This window comes from Ornithodoros turicata, chromosome 2 (assembly GCF_037126465.1).
Source record: "Ornithodoros turicata isolate Travis chromosome 2, ASM3712646v1, whole genome shotgun sequence".
NCBI lineage: Eukaryota > Metazoa > Arthropoda > Arachnida > Ixodida > Argasidae > Ornithodoros > Ornithodoros turicata.
Window position 1 is genome coordinate 83105243 of NC_088202.1, and position 20378 is coordinate 83125620.

A 20378-nucleotide genomic window follows, 5' to 3' on the forward strand; every position below is an offset into this window, starting at 1 on the left:
ATGTGGATGCACCCTTTAAATTTCGCGCACTAAATTTTGGTACCCAAATTTTTGTGGCTATGTGCTTCAGAGCGCTCCAAAATCACACGTTTGCATGCTCCAAAGTGCTCCAAAATTGCATAGTTGCATGCTTCGAAATTGGCGTCGGAAAGTGGGGGCAGAGGGGGTGGTCGGTCCCCCTGAGCTTTCGCTCTGAGGGTCCCGCCACCTCATTTTTCATTTGTACATGTCGTTCGAGACAGACTCGCTTTCAGCTCTGTCACCGCGCAGAGTGAAAACGAATACCCGTTTAAAAAGCAGAAGACAAAATTCACCAGAATAGGTACTATCCACACGATTATGCTATGTGATACTGTATGTGCGACCTTCTGTGCATTAAGTAGCCTTGGTTAGACGATACAGGAACATACAGATTTCGCTCCAGCAAAGGACGTCGACTTGTTTTTGATCAACGCAGGGAAACTCTTATCATGCGGCAAGGAGCCATTAAGCAATTTGCTGGTGCGCTTGATGACACGTGCAGCATATTTGCTGTCTTTGCCTGAGCCCTGGCCAGCACACTCTGCAGAGCCTTTTTAGTGCAACAATAATGACACCCATTGACACCGTTGCACTTTTGACGAGAATAAATATAGAAATAAAGGAACACGCCACTGCTGGCTTACTTCCATTTGTCTTATCGCACTTAATGAAACAATAAGCCAATATTTCAGTTTGTGATGCTCAAACGTCAATTACCTTTTCGCCTCAAGGTAATCAAGAACGCGAGGTGGCCTTCCTATATGTGTTACGCTCTCCACAGTCATTGCATTGCACCAGACGGGTCGTTTCTAATGGGCAGATCAATGATTCGTCCAGGTTAGGTTAGGCTGGCTTGGGTTAGGGCTCGCCCCCCTGCTGTGAGGGACTTCCGACGCCCCTGTTCAAAGTGCTCCAAAACCAAAAGTTTGTTGCTCCAAAAAATTCCTCCAAATTACTTTTTGAGGGTGGCACCACTGGAAGCAACATCATACCGTCCCCGCGAGGCATGCTGGATGAACCTTACCTGAACTAATTTCACTCACGAAGCGACGGCATGCTATCCCCACGAGGCATGCTGCACGAGCCTAACCTTAACTAACTTCACTCACGAAGCGACGTCATACCATCCCTGCAAGGCATGCTGCACGAACCTGACCTGGACTAAATTCACCCACGAAGCGACGGCATATTATCCCGGCGACGCAAGCAGCCTGGACCTAACCTGAACTAAATTCACCCACGAAGCGACGTCATACGATCCCCGCGAGGCATGCTGTATGAGCCTAATCTGAACTAACTTCAGTTACGAAGCAAAGTCATACCATCCCCGCGAGGCATGCCGCACGAACCTAACCTGAACTAAATTCACCCACGAAGGACGTCATACGACCCCCGCGAGGCATGCTGTATGAACCTAATCTGAACTAACTTCAGTTACGAAGCAAAGTCATACCATCCCCGCGAGGCATGCCGCACGAACCTAACCTGAACTAACTTCACTCACGAAGCGACATCATACCATCCCGGCGAGGGATGCTGCACGAATCTAACGTGAACTAAATTCACTCATGAAGTGACGTCATACCATCCCCCGTGAAGCATGCTGCACCAACCTAACCTGAACTAACTTCACTCATGAAGTGACGTCATACCATCCCGGCGAGGCATGCTGCACGCACCTATCCTGCGCTAACTTCACTCACGAAGCGTCGTCATACCATCCCCGCGAGGCATGTTAAACGAGCCTAACCTTAACTAACTTCACTCATGAAGCGACGTCATACCATCCCCATGAGGCATGCTGCACGAACCTAGCCTGAACCAAATTTACTCACGAGGCGACGTCATACCATTCCTGCAAAGCATGCTACACGATCCTCTGGACTAGCCTTAGATCTCACCTTCCCCTAAACTTGCCATCGTCTCTTCGAGCACTGTGTGTCGGAGATTCCCGGCGCACGCCAAAAGAACCCCACGTGATCAAAATTATCCGCAGTCCTACCGTGCAGCATGTCGCCACACAAATAGGCCGACAAAACTTACCTGTCCATCTACTCCAATTACCTTCTAATATATCACACGTGCGTCACCGTCTGGCAACATTGTATCAGCGGTATGTCTACACCACTGATCTTTATTGTAAAATGCTGGATCGCAGATAGGATTTTGTTCTCTCATGCCAGCTGGGACCATCTTTTCCAGGACCGCTATTTCGGAACCAATTTTTGCCCTGAACCCAGCATGAGACAGTATACAGGGTGGGTGCAGATAAAGGAGCCCCACAATGCCATACGTGCATGCATGTGGGGCTACTTTATCTGCACCCACCCCGTACATGGCTGTTGTTTAACGAACGTCGCTTCATACTGAAATATAGGCTGTGGAACTTTCAACTTCGTCGAAACTAACTTCCCCACTTTTTCTCTTTATCACATCTACATCATCAGCACAAGCCCCAGCTCTGCATTGCAATGACGGTCCCAGTTTCGGAATACAAAACACAATGTAATTAAGAACAAAACGGCAGGGCACCCGTGAAACATGGATCAGTGTAGTGGCTCCTTACAAAAATGTGTGGTGGCAAACAACAATGAGGGTTTGGAGTGCAATAACTCTCGACTGCTTACTCTCGACTGCTCTCTTACTCTCTTACTCTCGACTGCTCACACTCTCGATTGCTTCCCATTGTTCTCTATGAGAGTACACTGCGCTTTAGGGCCCAGCAACATGGCGGCCGGTTACCGTACCTCTCTTCCGCGATCCCCTCTCCCATCCGCCATCCAGCCTCTATACATATGACATCTTCGACTGGCAGCCACCGGCCGCTCTAGAGCGCTCTGGAGCGCACTCGCTATATTCGACTATTCAAAATGGAGCACTTTGACAACAGCTTCAGCAGCTGTTTCTTTCTTCCATCTGCTTTATTCCTCCTACTCGGAGTGCTCTGGCTTAGAGCATTGGTACAGGTCCCGACAAAAGTTTACGGAACGCGAGAGCGCTGTATTTTTCGTCAGTGCGACACCCTAGCGGCAAGCGGAAGCGGTCTTGTTCACTCATTCAGAGGGGTGGAGGAGTGCGCCGGCAACGACACCAAATCAAACCACGTTTTGAGAACACTGTGAACGAGTAAACAAGCCCGTTTCCACTCTCCGTGTCGCACAGAGGAGGAAATACACCGCTCGCGTGTTCCATAAACTTTTGTCGGGACCTGTGCCACCAGTCGAAGATAACAATATAGATGAGTGAGCTACACCTATTCTCGGAAATGTCGTCTGCCGCGGGATCGTTATTAAAGTACAGCCGAATTTTTGTTCTGCATGAATATGAACTTCATGACATCCCAAAGTTCAACCTTTGATAATTTGACGCGTGTAGCAGACATGGTTCATTTGATAACCCAGCCACAGCAAAGAACTACGATTTCATGATAAAATCGCTAAAACCAGTGCTAAAAACACTAAGAACGAAACAGGACGGACGCACTGCAATTTCAACAAATGTTTAATAATCCATCACCTTACTCAACATTTCAGCGCCACGTCGCTCCACTCAAACACATGTGTTTAGCTCGTGTTTTCGAGAAATGCATGTATCTTATAAGAGTAAAATACCGTTCATTGGTTGAAAGTGCAGTGCGTCCTGTTTCGTTCTTGTTTTTAGCACTGGTTAGCGGTTTTATCATGTGTGACCAACAGGCCCAAATTGGTACTTTATTCAACTACGATTTCACTTCTTCTTCTTCTGGTATCTTCCACTGGCAGTACCAGTGTTTGTGTTTATACGCTTGGAGGCGCTCCGAGCCGTGTATTTGCTATGAGTCCGAGCACCTCCGGGCGAATAAACATAACGCCCATAAGCCAGAGCGCTCTGAGCTGGAGCAAAAAAGAAGTTGGAAGAAAGAAACAACTGCCAAAGCTGCTGTTAGGGTGCTCGAGAGCGATCGGTGGCTTCCAGTTGAAGATGCCATTCGTCTCGTTCTTTGTGTCTACGATGACGAGATCGCGTTCATATATCTGAAAGTAGGCCGGGCGGTCAGGCCGAGAACTTTTCAGCAAGCCGTCGTATGATTTGACATGAATGCTATTGATAGCTTTAATTGAGAAAGTATTATGGTAGACTTTGATAACAACAATATTGGTTGTTCTTGAACTCAAGTTTAACAATTATTGCTGGCCTTGTTAAGAGATTTTGTCGCACATCTCGAGAATCTGATGGACAATTCAGAGTTGAATGAATTCAATTTGGTCAATAAGAATTTTGTCAAATGTATAACTATAACTATAACTGTGTATGTTTATCAATGATAGCGCGCGGCGGTCAATTAGTTAGAATGGCTCGCGGTGTCAAGTGGCACCTCGGCGGGGGGGGGGGGGGGAGGTTGCAGGTGTCTGTTTCGGACCGTTGGGGGTAGAGCACCGTGGTAGGGAGTACTCCTCCTGTCCCTACTACTCGCGGTAATGTTAGATTGGATATATTCGCATAGGACCTCGTGGTATTGAGCCTCATCGCCCGTAACAACTTTATTGCGAGATGGTTAATGAGGAGTTTCACCGCCAGGGGCGATGCTCTACCCCATTGCTGGTGGTGATGCGGGGAATGAAATAATGAGCCCCTTCACAATAAGGATCGAAGTCCTATGGTATCCAGAAAGGTGAAGAGAGCTTTGAGGGCAGAGCGTTGGTGGGCTGGATGTGGCCAGGGACCAATCAATTTTGTGAAAGAGAGGGGGCGAGAGTCCAGCTCGTTAAGGGATCCGGAGAGTACGGTTCGGGAAGGTTGGTAGTGTGGGCAATGGAGAAGAATGTGCTCTAGATCTTCTACAGCACCGCAGTGACTGCATTGGGGAGAGTCAACTTGTCTCAAACGGTAACGCCACTGCGCTATAAAAGCCATATCGAGGCGCATTCGATGAACTAATGTGGCATCTTGACGAGAGGTATGACGAGGCATGCGGAAAGCGAACACTGGATCAACTCTGCTCAGCATGGCTGGGGGGAGAATGTCAGTGGTCCATTGGCGGGAAGCCAGAGGAGTCACAAAGCGTCGAAGTACGGAACGACGATCTCCTCTCAGCAGCGCAATACGCGTCCGTCTCCGAGACGAGAGAGCTGCTTCTGCGGCGCTGTCGGTCTGTCGACGCTGTCGGCACCGTTCGTAAAACAGCGTATCGTGGTATATTTTGTTGAAACATGTTCAGAGGTCGGATTAACCTGAAACGAGCACGTACTTTTGATATATAAATCACAAAATTTTGCTATGCAAATGAGACGTAGCTGGAACCACGCACTTCTCGAGCGCAAAAAGAGGGAAAGGGCATTCGCGTTGTAGGCCCACGTGTTTTGTAGCAATCGAGCTGATTAAAATAAACGCTGATCTGTTGACCATAGGAGAGAGCATCGAATTGCGCAATCTGGAAGCTACAGTGTATTATCAGAATATCTTAGGATATTTTCTTCACGTTCTATTGATTTTCTTCACGTTCTAAGATTGAGTTTCTTCACGTTCTACGATATATAACGGGTGTGAGGCAAAATTCAATCAAACAAAAATTTTGTTTAGATCCAGAAAAGTAGGCGCTTTATTATACCAGGCGGCCTTGCAAATAAAGGTCTTAGGGGACCGCTGCATAAGTACACCTTCTGTGGCCTTACCCAAACGGATAGAGCTGTTTCTGACAAAAGAAGCTGGTGCGCTTTTTCTTTTTTGCGATAAACAACAAACAGTGGGGACTTATCAAAGGCTGTAGCGATATGGAAGTAAGAAGAATGGGTGAACATCAGATAGCGCTATGCCTGTTGCATAGACCACGAAGGAACCAATCGCAGTAGAAGGCGCGGCTTGGCTATTGTGTTAAAAGCAATGTGTAGTCGTCCAATAAAGCTGCCAGTCCAGTGCCTGCCTGTGTCCTGTCCTTTTCGTTTCCCCTGCACTATCCATTTTAGAATGTTGGACAGATAGACCGCGTTCTTGCACAGATACACGAACCGACGTCGTTTGTGTACCCGAGAAGTGCGTGGGTTTGGTTTCGCCTCAACGGCATACCCCCAAAGCGATTTATATATCAAAGTATGTGCTCGTTTCAGGATTTTTAAGAAAGAGGGTTTATTCAAATAATGATTGCCTATATTTTCTGCTGTGTCGCATTTTCGCGAAAATATCTAATCAAAATTTAATTAACGAATTTTAGATAATTAGTTGTCCAGTATTTACATGCTCTTCCGTACGGGATGTCCGCATGGCCGCGTAATCCGCCCGCAAAAATGGCATCAGTGCTGCTCTCACTCACTGTTTTTTTCTTAAATCTGTATAGGAGAAAGACACCCTGTGTAGTTGATAGGTGACTGAAATACCCTACTCATTTGTTTGTGTTATCGACTGATGAGATGAGTCACGACAAGGTGGACCCATCTTGCGTAGCATTTATTATTGTGGTTAGCCGTACGTATCCAGTGTGCAGGGATATGACATATTGGAAAAACAACTAAGCCGAGTTGCCTGTGTCCTGGCCCCGCACGTCGTGCAAGTAGCCACTTAGATTCATATGCGCGAAGAAGTCAGTCCAATGCTTTCCTTATTGGCTATTGCACAGTGTTAGGTCTTGCAGTGTATGAACGCTCCCTGTGGAATCCTTGAGCATTGTACAGCGATGCTTGACCATGCTGTCCTGCCACGTCTGCATTCACCGCGCTCTCCATTTGTCCAACTACGCCGTAACCTCCTGCTCCGGTGGCGTCATCCTGCAGGTTTAATGTAATGTTTTAGCCGTCATCCTTCGTACAGCAATACACGGAGGAAGGGCGAGGGACATTTAGCAATCAAAATTTTCTCGCACATTCGCATACTTTCCCGCGTATATGTACGTCTAGAAGAAAACCACACAGTTGTAGAGAGGAGAGCCATTCGCACATTGCGATCCTGGTGTCAGAAATGGCTTTCCGTGTCCCTCGGCTTTGACTGGTCTAAAGGGGCGTCCATTATGTACCATTACGTAAATTTAGAGAACTGTATAGGCGTGTCGCGACCACTTTCTGTGACCGAATAGACACACAGTTGTCTTGAAATATAACTTTACGGCAGGGCACGCTAATGTCTCATGACTGCTCTTGAAGATGCAGTGGTGGCATCTTATTTGTGGAAAAAAAAGTGGGCCGTACGCGTTTTTACCGCCAGTTAACATGAGTAAATACACGCCAAAAAGCTCGCGGACCTCTGTAGAGAGAGCCCCACCCCCCCAAATCTCCGTACACTCCCTTACACAACAATTATATTCTGACTATGTGAAGTTCCCCTATGCATCTCTGGAAGACCTACCTGCTTGAACCTCTTGAAACCACCCGAAACCTTGCGTGAAAGCTTCCCTGTTATCTTTCCTGTGTCTCCTTTTTTGCGACCTGAGAAGCGTGTGTTTTCGCTTCCGGTTTTACTGGAATAGCGTCGTTTCCCCGTGCTGTCCGAGTAGCTTGAAGAACTGCTCGATGACACGTGCGACTCGTGGTGTACAGTTGCGTCCTGATTACCTGCAAGCAAGCAATACATTTCGCAAGCGCCAACCGTCACGTATTTGGAAAATTGCAACAGAAGTAAACTGCGAAATATGTGACACGAAATTATGATGTTTACTTTCGGTTACGTGAAATTTTGGAGTACTTTGAGAAGTTTCGACACTTCACTACTTTTGATTTGCATTATCTGGTGTTTTTATTTTTTATTTTATTTATTTATTTCCGTTTCCATCAAGAGATGGCGGTGGTCCCAGACAAAAAGCTGCCATGATGCAGCTTGAAAACGCCTGGGGACCGCGACGTCAATAGCAGTGCTAACACATACCAAACAAAGGAAAATAACTGGCATTCACATACGCGACACTTCAGCAACAACCAAATAAGCACATCTGGCATGATTACGTGCATCAATAAATTAATTGGTAAACACTCTTACAAAAAGCACCACAATAGCACAGACAGTAACAGCTTTGCTGTAATTACACACACTCATGTCTCTCCCATCATCAATAACGGTTTGAACTCGCAACAAAAAAACACAGCTACTTGATGATCGATCAGAAAAAACGGAAGAACGCAGGAAATGCCCTCGTAATAATCCAAAAGCGAAAAGGAGTAATAAAAAAAATTCTAATGTGATTGAAGGATATTTAGGTAGTGTGCACGGAGAGCTTTTTTCGATACCTTTTTGTAGTCAGGATGTTCGAACAGGTAACAGTATTTGTTTAATAACGTTGGTAACTGATAGCGTATCATTTGTGTTCCGTATGTGGTTCGGCATCGCGGAGTCAGCCAAACTTCCCTAGCCCGTGTACGAGCAACAGTGTCATTCTTTGTTAAGTGTGACAAAGTGTGCATTTCGTGAATAACCTCACGACCAAATTTTAACATTACTAAGACTCTGTATTCATATAAATATGTGACTGAAATTATGCCCAACTTAAGGAAAATTGGCTTGGTATGTGCAATGAAGTGTTCATTACAAATAGCACGAGCTGCTCGTTTTTGGATTAATGTCAGTTTATTGAAGTTCGCCTTTGTGGTCGTTCCCCAAATCAAGTGTCCGTATAACAAAGGAGAGAAGAGAAGAGCGCGTTATAAAGGCGTAGCTTAACTTGCGTAGGTAGTATTGCCTTGCACTTCCACAAAGTACCAGACACCTGCGACAGTTAACCTTATTTCATATACCTGCGACAGTTTACTAGATAATTTATCGACGTGTAAGTCCCAGCTCAAGTCATAGGAAAAAAAGACACCGAGTATCTTGACATTATTCACTAGCTCTATTTCATCACCAGATATAGTCAAAGGAATATTTGTTATGACACGTTTGTTCTTTGGTCTGAACAAAACGCCCTTTGTCTTTGTTGTATTAATCTGTAGGCAGTTATTGCGTGACCACTCATCTAGTGTCTTGAGTGTCATATTTGCAGTGCGGGATATTTCATCTGCATCAATGCCAGAAAAGAAAAGACTGGCGTCATCTGCGTAAATTACAAAATGTGCACGAGGGCAAATGTTTACAATATCGTTAATGTAAATATTAAATAACAATGGCCCCAATATACTGCCCTGAGGCACGCCGGAAGTGATCTCAAGAACGGAAGATAAGTGGCCATTAATTTCAACCGACTGTCTTCGGCTGCCAAGATACGACTCTATTAGAGTGAGTGGGATACCACGTACACCATAAGAGTGCAATTTTTTTAACAATACACTGTGATTTAAAGAATCGAAAGCTTTTTTGAAATCTACATATACGCCTAATGTTAACCGCTTATTTTCAAAGTCAGTTAAAATAATTTCTTTTTGCCTTAGTAAGGCGAGCTCTGTGGATCGACCTTTGCGAAAGCCATACTGTGAATCAACTATAACCGAATGTTTTATGAAGAAGGAATCCAACTGAATAAATATCAGCTTTTCCACTAGTTTGGAGAAAACTGGTAAAAGCGATACAGGCCGATAATTTGCTAATAGCTGCCTTTCTCCACCCTTGTGAATGGCTATCACCTTCGCTATTTGCATCCTTTGTGGAAAGACAGCACTCGAGAAGCATTTATTAACGATATCCGCCAGCACAGGCGCGACTATATCGCCAACGTATTTAACTGGTCTTATCTGAATGCCAAAAATGTCACAACTCTTACTATTGCGTAATTGAGACAGTGCAGATAAGACATCGGTTGCATTTACTGGGCAGAGAAAAAAAGAATATTTCACTCGTTCAACTGTCCGTGAGCAGAGAGCCTGTCTCGCCGTTCTACTAGATACAGCGTTCACGAAATAATCATTGAAATGATCTGCTAGGGCTGAATCAGACACATTCTTCCCGTTAATACAAAGGTCTGTTATCTGTGGTGTGTTCTTTTTACGGTGCAGCACCATGTCTATCCTCTTCCTGTTTTCAGCGCTCAAGTAGCTGCTTATGTTGTGGTACTGTAGTAAAAAAAGGGGCGCGATGATGGAATGCCGCAGAAGCATTAGCTTGACTTTTATCTTGCGCCCGTAGTATCGGTGGTTTCCGGACACATATGTTAACTTAGTTAGGGACAGGTCACGCGAGTCAGGCGATTTTCCGTGTTTGCGTCTGTTTTCTCGGACGTTTTGCGTCCATCCATCCATCCACCCACCCATCGTGATAAATGGGTTAATGTAATAAATTTGACAAACAAACATGCCATTAACAAAAATAAGATCACTGATCCCCGATACCGCTGCTTGATAAGTGTATAAGGTTCTTCGTTGTGGATTCTGCTGGGCGGAACAAATGCCATTATTGTCTAATACCATTCGGGTCCCGAACGGCATTATTCAGTTTGTAATGACATTAAACCCTATGACGTCGATGTCGCCGGCTCATTAATCAACTCCAATTTATGCCCGTTTAAAGAGATAAATATTATTAAACAGGTCTCAAGTGCATGTAACATTCTGAAATTTAACAATAGTAACTTTATTTTCATGCGGATAAGCTGTAAGATGTCTTACTGACACGGTGGAAAGTAACCTGCCATATTTCTAATGTCTTACTAACATGGTCACGTAAAAGCTATTTGTCAACTAATGGCACCCAACTCGAAACAAACAATATAGCACCTGTTGCATCGAGCCTGTCGTCAGTATACTCGATCGTCAAAGAATGTGTGTAACATCAAATTATGAAGTAATCTTGTACTACACGGTACAAAACGGTTTTATGCAAGAATAAACCTGTTACTCCGCGCAGACCATGGGAGCGAGAGTAGGCATTTCATCGGCGAATGAGTTGTGGCGATCTCATTAAGCAGAAACTGTCATTCAGACAAATGCCATTAAATCATCTCTCCGTGTGGCACCGCGCGAATGACATTAAGACGCGAGGGATTAAGCACTTCATGTCATTTTTCGTTCCCGTGTGGTAGGGGTATTAAAAACAAAAATAGCGATGAAAGATGGAAGTCACTGAAAGGGTTAGCCAGTTGTAGGACTCGAACACACACCTTTTGGATTAGATGTGGGTTAGGACTGAACTAGACTAGACTGGGTTAGGTCTGGACTAGATGTGTGTTCGAGTCCTACAGCTGGCTAACCTTTTCCCTCAGTGACTTCCATCTTTCATCATTAATTTCTTAGGCTTTGTATGTATTTGTCCTTTCTATATTCCAGCCCCAGAATATCAATTGTCTCATGTTCAAAAAATAACGATGTCGACTCTTTCAGACGTCAGTACAAAGCGGGCATGTACCGCGCATTGAGGAACAGCCTGTCATCAGAGTGAGAGAGGGTGACACCGAGAGAAGGGTAGGAAAAAGCGGCCCCATGAAAAACTGACTTCCGCAGGACACTCAAACAACAACAACAACTTTATTCTATGATGATGATTGGGGAGTTTTATCGCAAGGGGCGATACTCTCAAAGATTTTGCATTTTCGCGGCTTTTATACTGGAGCGCAGAAGCTCGCTGCGGTTTAGATTTTTGCTGATTAGAGACCTCGTGGTTGTGCTCTGCAACTTTGCAGTTGAACCATCAACCTATTTTGATTAATTAAGGATATTCATTATGAAAGGCAATTAAAACTTGCACTAATTACTGACACAATATTTCCTTTAATTAGACCAGATCGGGAGCCAGGGATATTCCCAGGCTTTTCATCTCGGGGTGCGTTGGTGTCTCGCGTGTGTGTGTGTGTCTGTGTGTGGGGGGACGCCCGTATCTGCTGCTTTTGTGGCGTTTTTGGCCTTTCTGGCCGGTAGTTTTTTGGGTGTTGCAAGACTTCTGGGGGATGCGGGGGTGCTTGCTAAATCCCTGTCGGGAACAACAATATGTATCACTCTCTTCCAAACCGGCCTCGGTGGCTCAGTCGGTAGCGTGTTCGCCTTCTGATCGCGATATCGCGGGTTCGAACCCGGCCGAGGACGCCAGCAACTTGGTGGCAGGGTACAAGCTGCTTAGACACGCCGTCTTCCGCGAGGGACGTTAAATACGGGGTGCCGTTTCTTTGCAGCTTTCGTCGCACGTAAAAGAACCCTCGGGTGGGCAAAAGCAATCCACAGACCGACCGCTGTGGCGTCGCTCATGATCTCAGTTGTTTCACGACGTAAACCCCCAATTATTATTATTATTAATCTCTTTCAAACGGAAACTGATCCACGAATGCAAGAAAATTTTGGTCAGTTCCTCGTGAGTCATGAGGCACCCTGTATCAACCTAGAGCAATGTTTCTCAAACTGTGGGTCTCGACCCCAAAATGGGTCATGAGCCTTTTTATGTGGGTCATGGAAGGTCCAACTGTATGTGCATTCTGCTCGCCGTAACAGAGATGAATTTTCAGTCTCGGTGCCCATACTCTTTCAACGCAATTTTTTTAAGAGTCATATTAGCATATATATACATATATGGAGGCCGATGCACTGTTTACGATCTTCCTCATGATATACAAGAGGAATTCTTGGAACTCGTCAACAACACCGCAGCCAAAGAGGAGTTCCAGGAATAACAACAGTTCAGCAATTCAAATTGCTGAGCCAAAATGCTTTCTGCTTCCGCCCTGAAAATTACCCTTCCTTTCTCATCAACTTACATCTCTGAAAGTGGTTTCTCGACTCTCCAAGTAATAAAATGAAACTCCAGAAACAGGTTGGATGCTGAAGCAGACATGTGATGTGCCTTGAGCCACACAGACCCACGTATTGATATGCTTGTATCAAGAAAGCAAATACATCCTTCTCATTAAAATACATCATTAAATCAAACCTTCTTAAGAACATTAATAATCATTTTTCGTTGCTCTCTCTGCTGTGGTTAATGTCTCTTAAACAAACTAAAATGTAAATGTATTGCGTCATTGAAAAAAGTAAATTTTCAGAAGGATTATTAAGGTGAGGGTTATGGTACGTTTGGCACCACTAAAAGGGGTCACGTACTGGAAAAGTTTGAGAAACACTGACCTAAAGAGATATCATGCAGTGCTGCTCTATGGAGCTCCGAGGGGTTGAAAAAGCGTACCAGCATTTTTCTTTTTTACTTCGCTATATTTAAGTAACTAACCTGTGCCGGTATTCAACTGGTGAAGACTGATGTCCACTCTGGGAAAACGCTGCCGAAACCATGAATTCTTCACATTCATGCTTCTGCGAGGAGGGACGACTGGTCGGAAAATCCAGGTTTCTAGACCAATGCGGAACGGACATGTAATTTAATAATGCGTTTACCCATAAATACTGATTCAAAGATAGGCACGATACGGTTAACATGCTGAAACCAAAACAAAGTATTTGGAGGAAGCTTATGTGTTTGTGTCGTCCATGTTTGTGACCCGCCACGGCTAATTCTCGATGTTTAGAGTAGTGTGCCAGATAACTCTAGAACTGTTTACGAAAAATGTACAATTACATGACAAATGACGACAAATGATGTCAAAATTATTCTTTGTCGGCAATGTATGTGGATACTTACATCACCTGAAAGGCATTAGAGCAGGGGGCATTGTACAACACAATCAATACATGCTATTTAGAACCCAGTGGCGTAGCCAGGGGGGCTGTAGGGGGTTCAAACCTCCCTCCCGAAATCGTACCCTTGGTAGTGCATTTGGGAGAGGGAAACGAGGGTGAAGTCTTCCTCCTCCATGTAAGGTCCCCATAGAACCCCTCCCGAAATATTTTTCTGGCTACGCTGTTGTTAGTACCCATTGTCCTTCCATGTGTGTAAGCGTACTGGGGTAGCCAGTTCGACTTCGTCGTATCTCACATTCCCATTTTTTTCTTTATCACATCACCATCACCCATTGTCCTTTCATATTTAAAAACGAAGACGTCAAAAACTGTTCTACAGATGACGTGCAGGCAACATAATCAGCAAATATGTCTTATCCACGAATTGTGTGTAAAAAAAGAAAAAGATCTCATACACATCAGAGGAACAACCAATTATTCAAATTTTTCTAGTATGGTTTCGCCTTTCGGACATGAAATATAGTGTTTTCAAGTGCGCGCTATAGATTAACAAATCAATGCATTAGTGATTGACCTACTCTGTCTTATCAACTACAAGAACATGTTTGCTGTACGCTCACGACACTAAAATATTTATGCAGGCGAAGAACCTCTCTTCTCTCGCAAATGAAGTGAATTTAGTTTGATTAACTTGTCGTTAATTGCTATCTAACAAACTTGCCGCTTGTTTTGAATCGAACTTTTTCTCGGAAGTTATTCTTCAGGCACATGTATTGCAGGAAAATTTAGGTTGGCACCAACATATTAATTTAGTTCGTAGTAAAATCACATGTGCCCTTTATGAGCTTTCTAAGCTACCATCTATGTAGTCCCTCACGTTGTACCGTGCCGTTATACATCCTAAAATCAATTACGCCCTGGAAGACCCGCGGGCTGTTCTTCCTTCAAGGACTCGGTCTCGTTTGCCTTTCTGTGTCTTTTCTTTAGTTCCTTATTTCTTTATTTCGTGTATTTGATCTTCTCAAATACAGCAAACCCTCATTATGAAGAAATCGCTCTTTTCAAATTATCGCTTTATCGAAGTTCCACGCTGCCCCGTCCGAAATGTACGCAACGGACCGGATCGGATTATCCCAAGTGTACGGCCAGCCGACTCCGCTTAGTGCGAAGGACCGTATGCGTTAAAAGCGGAACTTCACTGCATAACACGCTTAGCGCCCAGTCATGCCGCTGAATGACATAATTGTGACTTCTGGTTTTGGCAGCGAGTGGGGTGCACGCCTTTCATTTTGAACAAATCAGGGATCATATCATTCTGAATAACGGCTGTTATGCAGAATGATCGATATATGATCCCTGATTTGTTGCTGATCTAGCGTGTTGCGCGGTGAAGTTCTGTTTTTAAAGCGTCCGGCAAGCCTCAGTTTACGTATTTTTTCTTCCCTTTCTTTTTTCCCCTTTATTCTGATTGCATATAAAAGAACGCCAATGCGCTCACCGCCAATGTGTGCTTGATTGAGTGCTTGTCTTAAGGATCCTACAGTGTTTCTGGGCATTTTCGAGGCTACTGTCAACGTTTTGCTTCCGTTTTTATCAAATTCTCGCCTATGTAAAATTTTTTGTGCTCTCGCTCACTTTACTACAACGAGGGTTTACTACATCAAATTGCTCAACCTATGTATGTATGTGTGCGTGCGCGTGTGTGTATGTGTGTATGTACGGATAGGTATCGGGTAGAATTGCAAAATTTTGTTACACGCGGTTCATTTAGCATCGAGCCAATATCCTTCGAGAGCCACACATTTCGTAGTAACTTTTTCTCTCTGTCTCTTTGTCCTCTTTTGGCACTCAATTATAGAATATATATAGTTTCTCCTGTCATTTTCATCATTGGGTTTAACGTATTGTGCTTGTAAAAGAGTAATATATTTTATGTTATTAAAATTTCGCTAGTCCATGGATATTAATTGCTTCATCATATATTTTCCTTCTGACAAGACAGCTGTGTGCGCATTTATGTTGTTTGGAAATCCTGTAGATTGCCAAACGATGCACGATTGCACGATGCTTGCCCTCACAGTCCTATTTTAGTTTAGTTTAGTCGTATTGGTCATGTATTGCGCAATATAATTTACTAGATCTATGTTACTAACTACCCCAAATTTTCCTATACTTCACCTGCCAATCAAAGTTATGTTGACGATTGCTTACCAGGCGAGGCCTGGTAATCTTCCCATGGGCTGGCTATCCACGGTTCGTAGTCAGATGCGTCCCACGGTGGGAAGATGTGGCTCAGTTTAATGGGCGCTGCTTCCAGTCCTTTGAGCAGTGGTATTAGGCTCCAAGCAATGGTATACAAACTTGTCACCTGGGACATCATAGCAGGAAGCGTGCTCTGTTCCTTCCTATCTGGACAGGGCCTGGAGGTGAAAAAACATTTGGGTCCTTGATTGAAAATGCTAAATAGTGTACACGGGCGAAGTTTAAATGATTTTCCACGGGTCATCTCATTGCAATGCGGCAGATTTATGCCGATAAAAAGAAAGGAATCGACAAAGGGGACAAAGGCACCATCACAGCGCTCTCGGACTCACGTCAGGGTGAGCAAGTGCATCTTATGTCTCTATGTCTCTTGGCTACTTGGAAGCTTATGGTATGATAAGCGCAGCTTCTCATTTTCTTAAACTCTTTGGAGGAGCAAGACTGCTCCGCGGCCGTTAGGCCGTATTCCGAGACACGGCCCAAGGCAGACCACGGTAACAAAGCAGCTCTCGATGCAAAAATATTCCAAAAGCCAGGAGAGTACATGACTAAGAACGAGAAAAAATCTAAACACTGGCTTGACACAACTTGTTGTGTCAAGCCAGTGTTTAGATTTTTTTCTCGTTCTTAGTCAAAGCAGCTCTCGCCTAAAACTAAGGCCGGGATCCGGTAGTCTCGATCTGAGCAGCAGCAGCAGCAGCGGGGCAAAAGCAGCGGAGCTGCAGGGTTGCAGCGCCGCGAGCGGTCCCATAGCACTGGGCGAGAGCAGCAGCGCTGCTGAACAGCACAAACTCCCTCCCGTATCCGAATTTTTGGTTGCTGTAGTGGTCATGGTGATGGTGAAAGCGCTCGCCGTTGTCGGTCTCACAGATGTGGGCAACGTCACGACTTTTGGTAGCTGTGCTGCTCTGCAGCCTCGACAGCTGGTCTCGCGAGCCAGCCAGGAGGTTGGTTGGTATTGTTTTCGTTCAACTGTGTTTAGGGTTAGCATGGCGGTGAGTGACTCTTGAATGCGCATTTCTGTAGGTTTGTACGTGGTTGTTCTGCGATTTGTTTCTGAAGACCTGAACACGCTTGTGATTGCCAGTGGTTTGGAGTGAGTGTTCAATCATCGGTACCGCATGACGAGCGTTTTCAGGGATATAATTCAGTTCATTTATGCTACTATCTGCAGAGAATAAAGTGTTCGACAAAACCAACGTGATACGTATGTTGTACGAGTTGTAGCGAACATGCGCTCGCTTGTTTTCTGGTAAGCACTTCATAACCCGTCACCTGATAACGTTCAAGCAAATTACTTCCACGTCTATAGAGCGTGAAAACCATGCCAACCACATTTCTTGTGCTTTCGACGCAAGCTATAGGTTGTTGTAAATGAAACTGACCCTTGAAAAGGTTCGATGGAGATAGACAATGAGCTCGTTGCCTTGTGAAAACAGGCAGAATGGCTAACAAAAGGGGTCTCTGTTTTCGTTAGACAGCTTTATTTCACTAACAGCAACGTACGCATTTGATAGCCACAGTAAATCACAATATTCAATGCTAGCTACGTTGAACGTCACGAAACTGACTACACATCAACGAAGAGTCAGTCAGGTAACATGAGGCTCAGACCATCACCACAATCATTTCGAAGTTCACATATGAGTAGGGCCCGGAATTTTAGGCATTTGCCTAAAAATGCCTAAATGCGACATTTTCAGGGTTGCGCGCCTTTTTATCGACTCTATTGAATTGTAGCCTTTTTGAACATTTTTAGACGCCATACCAACAAAGTCAAAGAGTGCACCAATTTAACGTGAGAGAACTGATGTTCTGGGGCTGGAACACATAGAAGGGACTAATACATACAAAGCCTCAACGATTCTTTCATCTTTCATCGTCTTTCATCAGATTAACGTGGTTATTTTAGGATTTTTTTTTTGCCTATTTAGCTGTTTTTGAGGGCCTAATTGCCTGCCTATTTCCATCGTTTTTAGTGCCTAAATTTCCGGGCCCTACTTATGAGCTACAAATACACAGTACATCTTACAACCAAACGCGTTTCTGACTGCATTCCTACGTGTGTGTACTAAAAGGCACAGCTAATGCGTATGCCTCTGGAATGTCCGAAACGTAAACAATACCACAGTAGCCGACACGTTTTCGGCCTCTTACGCTACTGCAGCTGCTAATTCAAAACCGAAGCTATGGGACGCGTCCAGCAGCAAAGCTGCAGCAGCTGAAATCAGTGTTGTGCCGCCGTGTTGCTGCTGCTGGCATAAAAGCTATGGGACTCCGACCTAAGAGCAGGCTCGGCGTTGTTCCCCTCTCCCGACGAACGCAGATTTGAAGGGAGCGTCATTAATGGTCCGTTGCAACGGATAGTCATTTCAGGAACTGTAGGCTATGTAACGTGAGGCTCGAGGAACAACAACCGCATGTGTCAGGTATGAATATTTGTGTAGTATATTATTTTATTTACGCTCAGGGCATATCCCTTACAGAGGATAGTGTAACTACAGGAAGAAAGAGAGAGAGAATTCAATGTGCTATCATCAATACACATAAAGGAGCTGTGTGAATGAATTAATAATAACACATTGCAATTTTAATTCGTTAACAGTATGAGAGAGAACATTATTCATACGCATTGAAATATTCTACCGACGAGTTTTCGAACCATGTAATGCTGCTAAGTGATGTAAGTGATTCAGGAAGGTGGTTCTTTAGGTCCTTGGTGCAAGATCGAGATTCAGAAAAGGACTCAGTTAGACGGCGATGGAATCCTCTTTGACGATCATCTATTTCGTGGTGACATATAGGAGGAAGGAACAGAGATGACTTCCGTACAGGGTTGTGGACAAGGGTTCGGAATCCCGAGGGCTGTTTACGATCCCGGGATTTCGGATTTCTCAAGGGCGGATCTCGGGGCGGGATCGGGATTTTTGCTTCATTTTTAATGAGCCGTCGCACAACACCTCCGCACTCACATTATTGCTGTGCATCCCTTTATTATCTCTTTGTAAGGGGTGCACACAAACATCAAACGTTAATTACAAGGATAGCCCAAGTTCTCCAGGTCACTTCTCAGTCCTCACTTTTTTAATTTATGGAAGAACGACCTTAGAAAACAAAGCGCGTTCAGGGTTCTGTCATGCAGGCGAGACCGTACTTTAGTGCAAAGAAACACCGCATCCGACATTGCTTTTTCCCGCTCCGACGACGTGCACGCGAACGAGTCTACGCGGTGCCCACGACGCGCAAGCACGTTGTTTGTTTCTTTGTTTGCTTTTTTTAGCTCTCGCTCCCTTGTATTGCGCATTAGCAGGTTTGCAGGTGGCTGCGGCAACTCTGGGTCAGTGCTCTAGGGGGCGGTTCTGCATGTGGCCTCGTTATGGACGTTGCCGTTTCATATTGAGGTGGACCATATTTCGAGGATTCAACTCAGACAGGAACAGTATGACGCCCTTTGGCATATGTGCAGAGCTAAGGTAGTGCAATTATTGTCGAAAATCCAGTAAATTTGGATGACTTTTGTGTCCCGAAAAGTGAAGGTTAGATTTCGCTATGTGACGCTCGTGGTAAACATACCGGCTCGCCGAGTATAGTAGCTGTAGCTCTTTTATTGTGTTTTATTGTTTCGCCATTGAAATATGTACTGCAATATTCCTCCTGATTCCCTGTTAGTGTTTCGGTGTATAATACTACACGTGCATTAACTTAACGTATAGATAAGTGCGTTAGCTCCCCCTCTATTGTCATTACAGCGGAAGGAATTGCTTATCTGCAATTTGTAGGTTTGTAACTTGCCATGTGTCCCACAAGAGGGCGAGATGGTACGTGTATATTTCCTTTCATTAAATCAGTTGGAAGTTCGGGGTCGTGGTGTGTGCCCCTTTCTACCTTTGTGCTGTTAATGCGCCGCAAAACTGCGCTTATATCTTCCTGATAGTACACATACATCAATTCTCTTCCTAATTTATATAAACGACCGTCCTGAAGGCATTTGTTATGCGGAATACCAAGTACTGTACAGAGATATTGAGGACAACAGCGACGATGTGGCACTACAGTCAAACTTACACAGTATAGCATCCCGGTGTAGTTTAATGCAGGTGGAGATTAACACGGCTAAAAGTAAAATTATAACAATGTCAAAAAGCAAGCAATGCACAGTCAACCAATGCTACCTGCTAATCGACCCTATTGAACTATAAGTATTAGGAATTTACTTCTCCGTCTGCTTTACGTTTAATGCTAGGGACATTAAACGTACTGTAAAGCAGCACCGATCAAATGTCATTTAGTGTGGCTATTCGATAGTCCAAGCCACCAGGACAAAAACTGCGCGTGTTTCATTCCAATCGACGGTGCAATTAATTAGAAAATTACAATTAATGATTACGGGCAACACTGTACTAGGTATTCGAAATGAATCCGTACTCCTGCCACATACGGCGGCAACCACATTGCATGCGTATAACACTGGGCCCGACATAACAATCCACCATAAGATCCGCCCTTGCGATCCACACAACGATCCATATCTGAGGATAAACGGATAAGCGAACTGAAATGAAATGCTGAGCCGTTGAAAAAAATGTGTCAGACGTTCAAGAAGCCAGACAGCGTCGGGACTTGTTTGTTCACAGAGGTTCACAGAGAGAGTTTGTTCGT

The 20378-nt window shown here is 44.6% G+C and overlaps 1 protein-coding gene across 2 annotated transcripts in view; it reads right to left on the reverse strand.

Annotated features, from left to right (window-relative positions):
- Positions 1–6424: 6424 nt before the first annotated feature.
- LOC135383783 (uncharacterized) overlaps positions 6425–20378 on the reverse strand; it is a 42311-nt gene continuing 28357 nt past the window's right edge. For both annotated transcript variants that reach the window (XM_064613110.1, XM_064613112.1), the window contains exons 2-5: positions 15669–15877; positions 13051–13170; positions 7333–7538; positions 6425–6758 (exon numbers count right to left, since the gene is read on the reverse strand). In XM_064613110.1, coding sequence (XP_064469180.1) covers positions 6600–6758; positions 7333–7538; positions 13051–13170; positions 15669–15837 — 654 coding nt within the window. In that variant the 5' untranslated portion in view covers positions 15838–15877 and the 3' untranslated portion in view covers positions 6425–6599. The remainder of the gene's footprint in view (positions 6759–7332; positions 7539–13050; positions 13171–15668; positions 15878–20378) is intronic.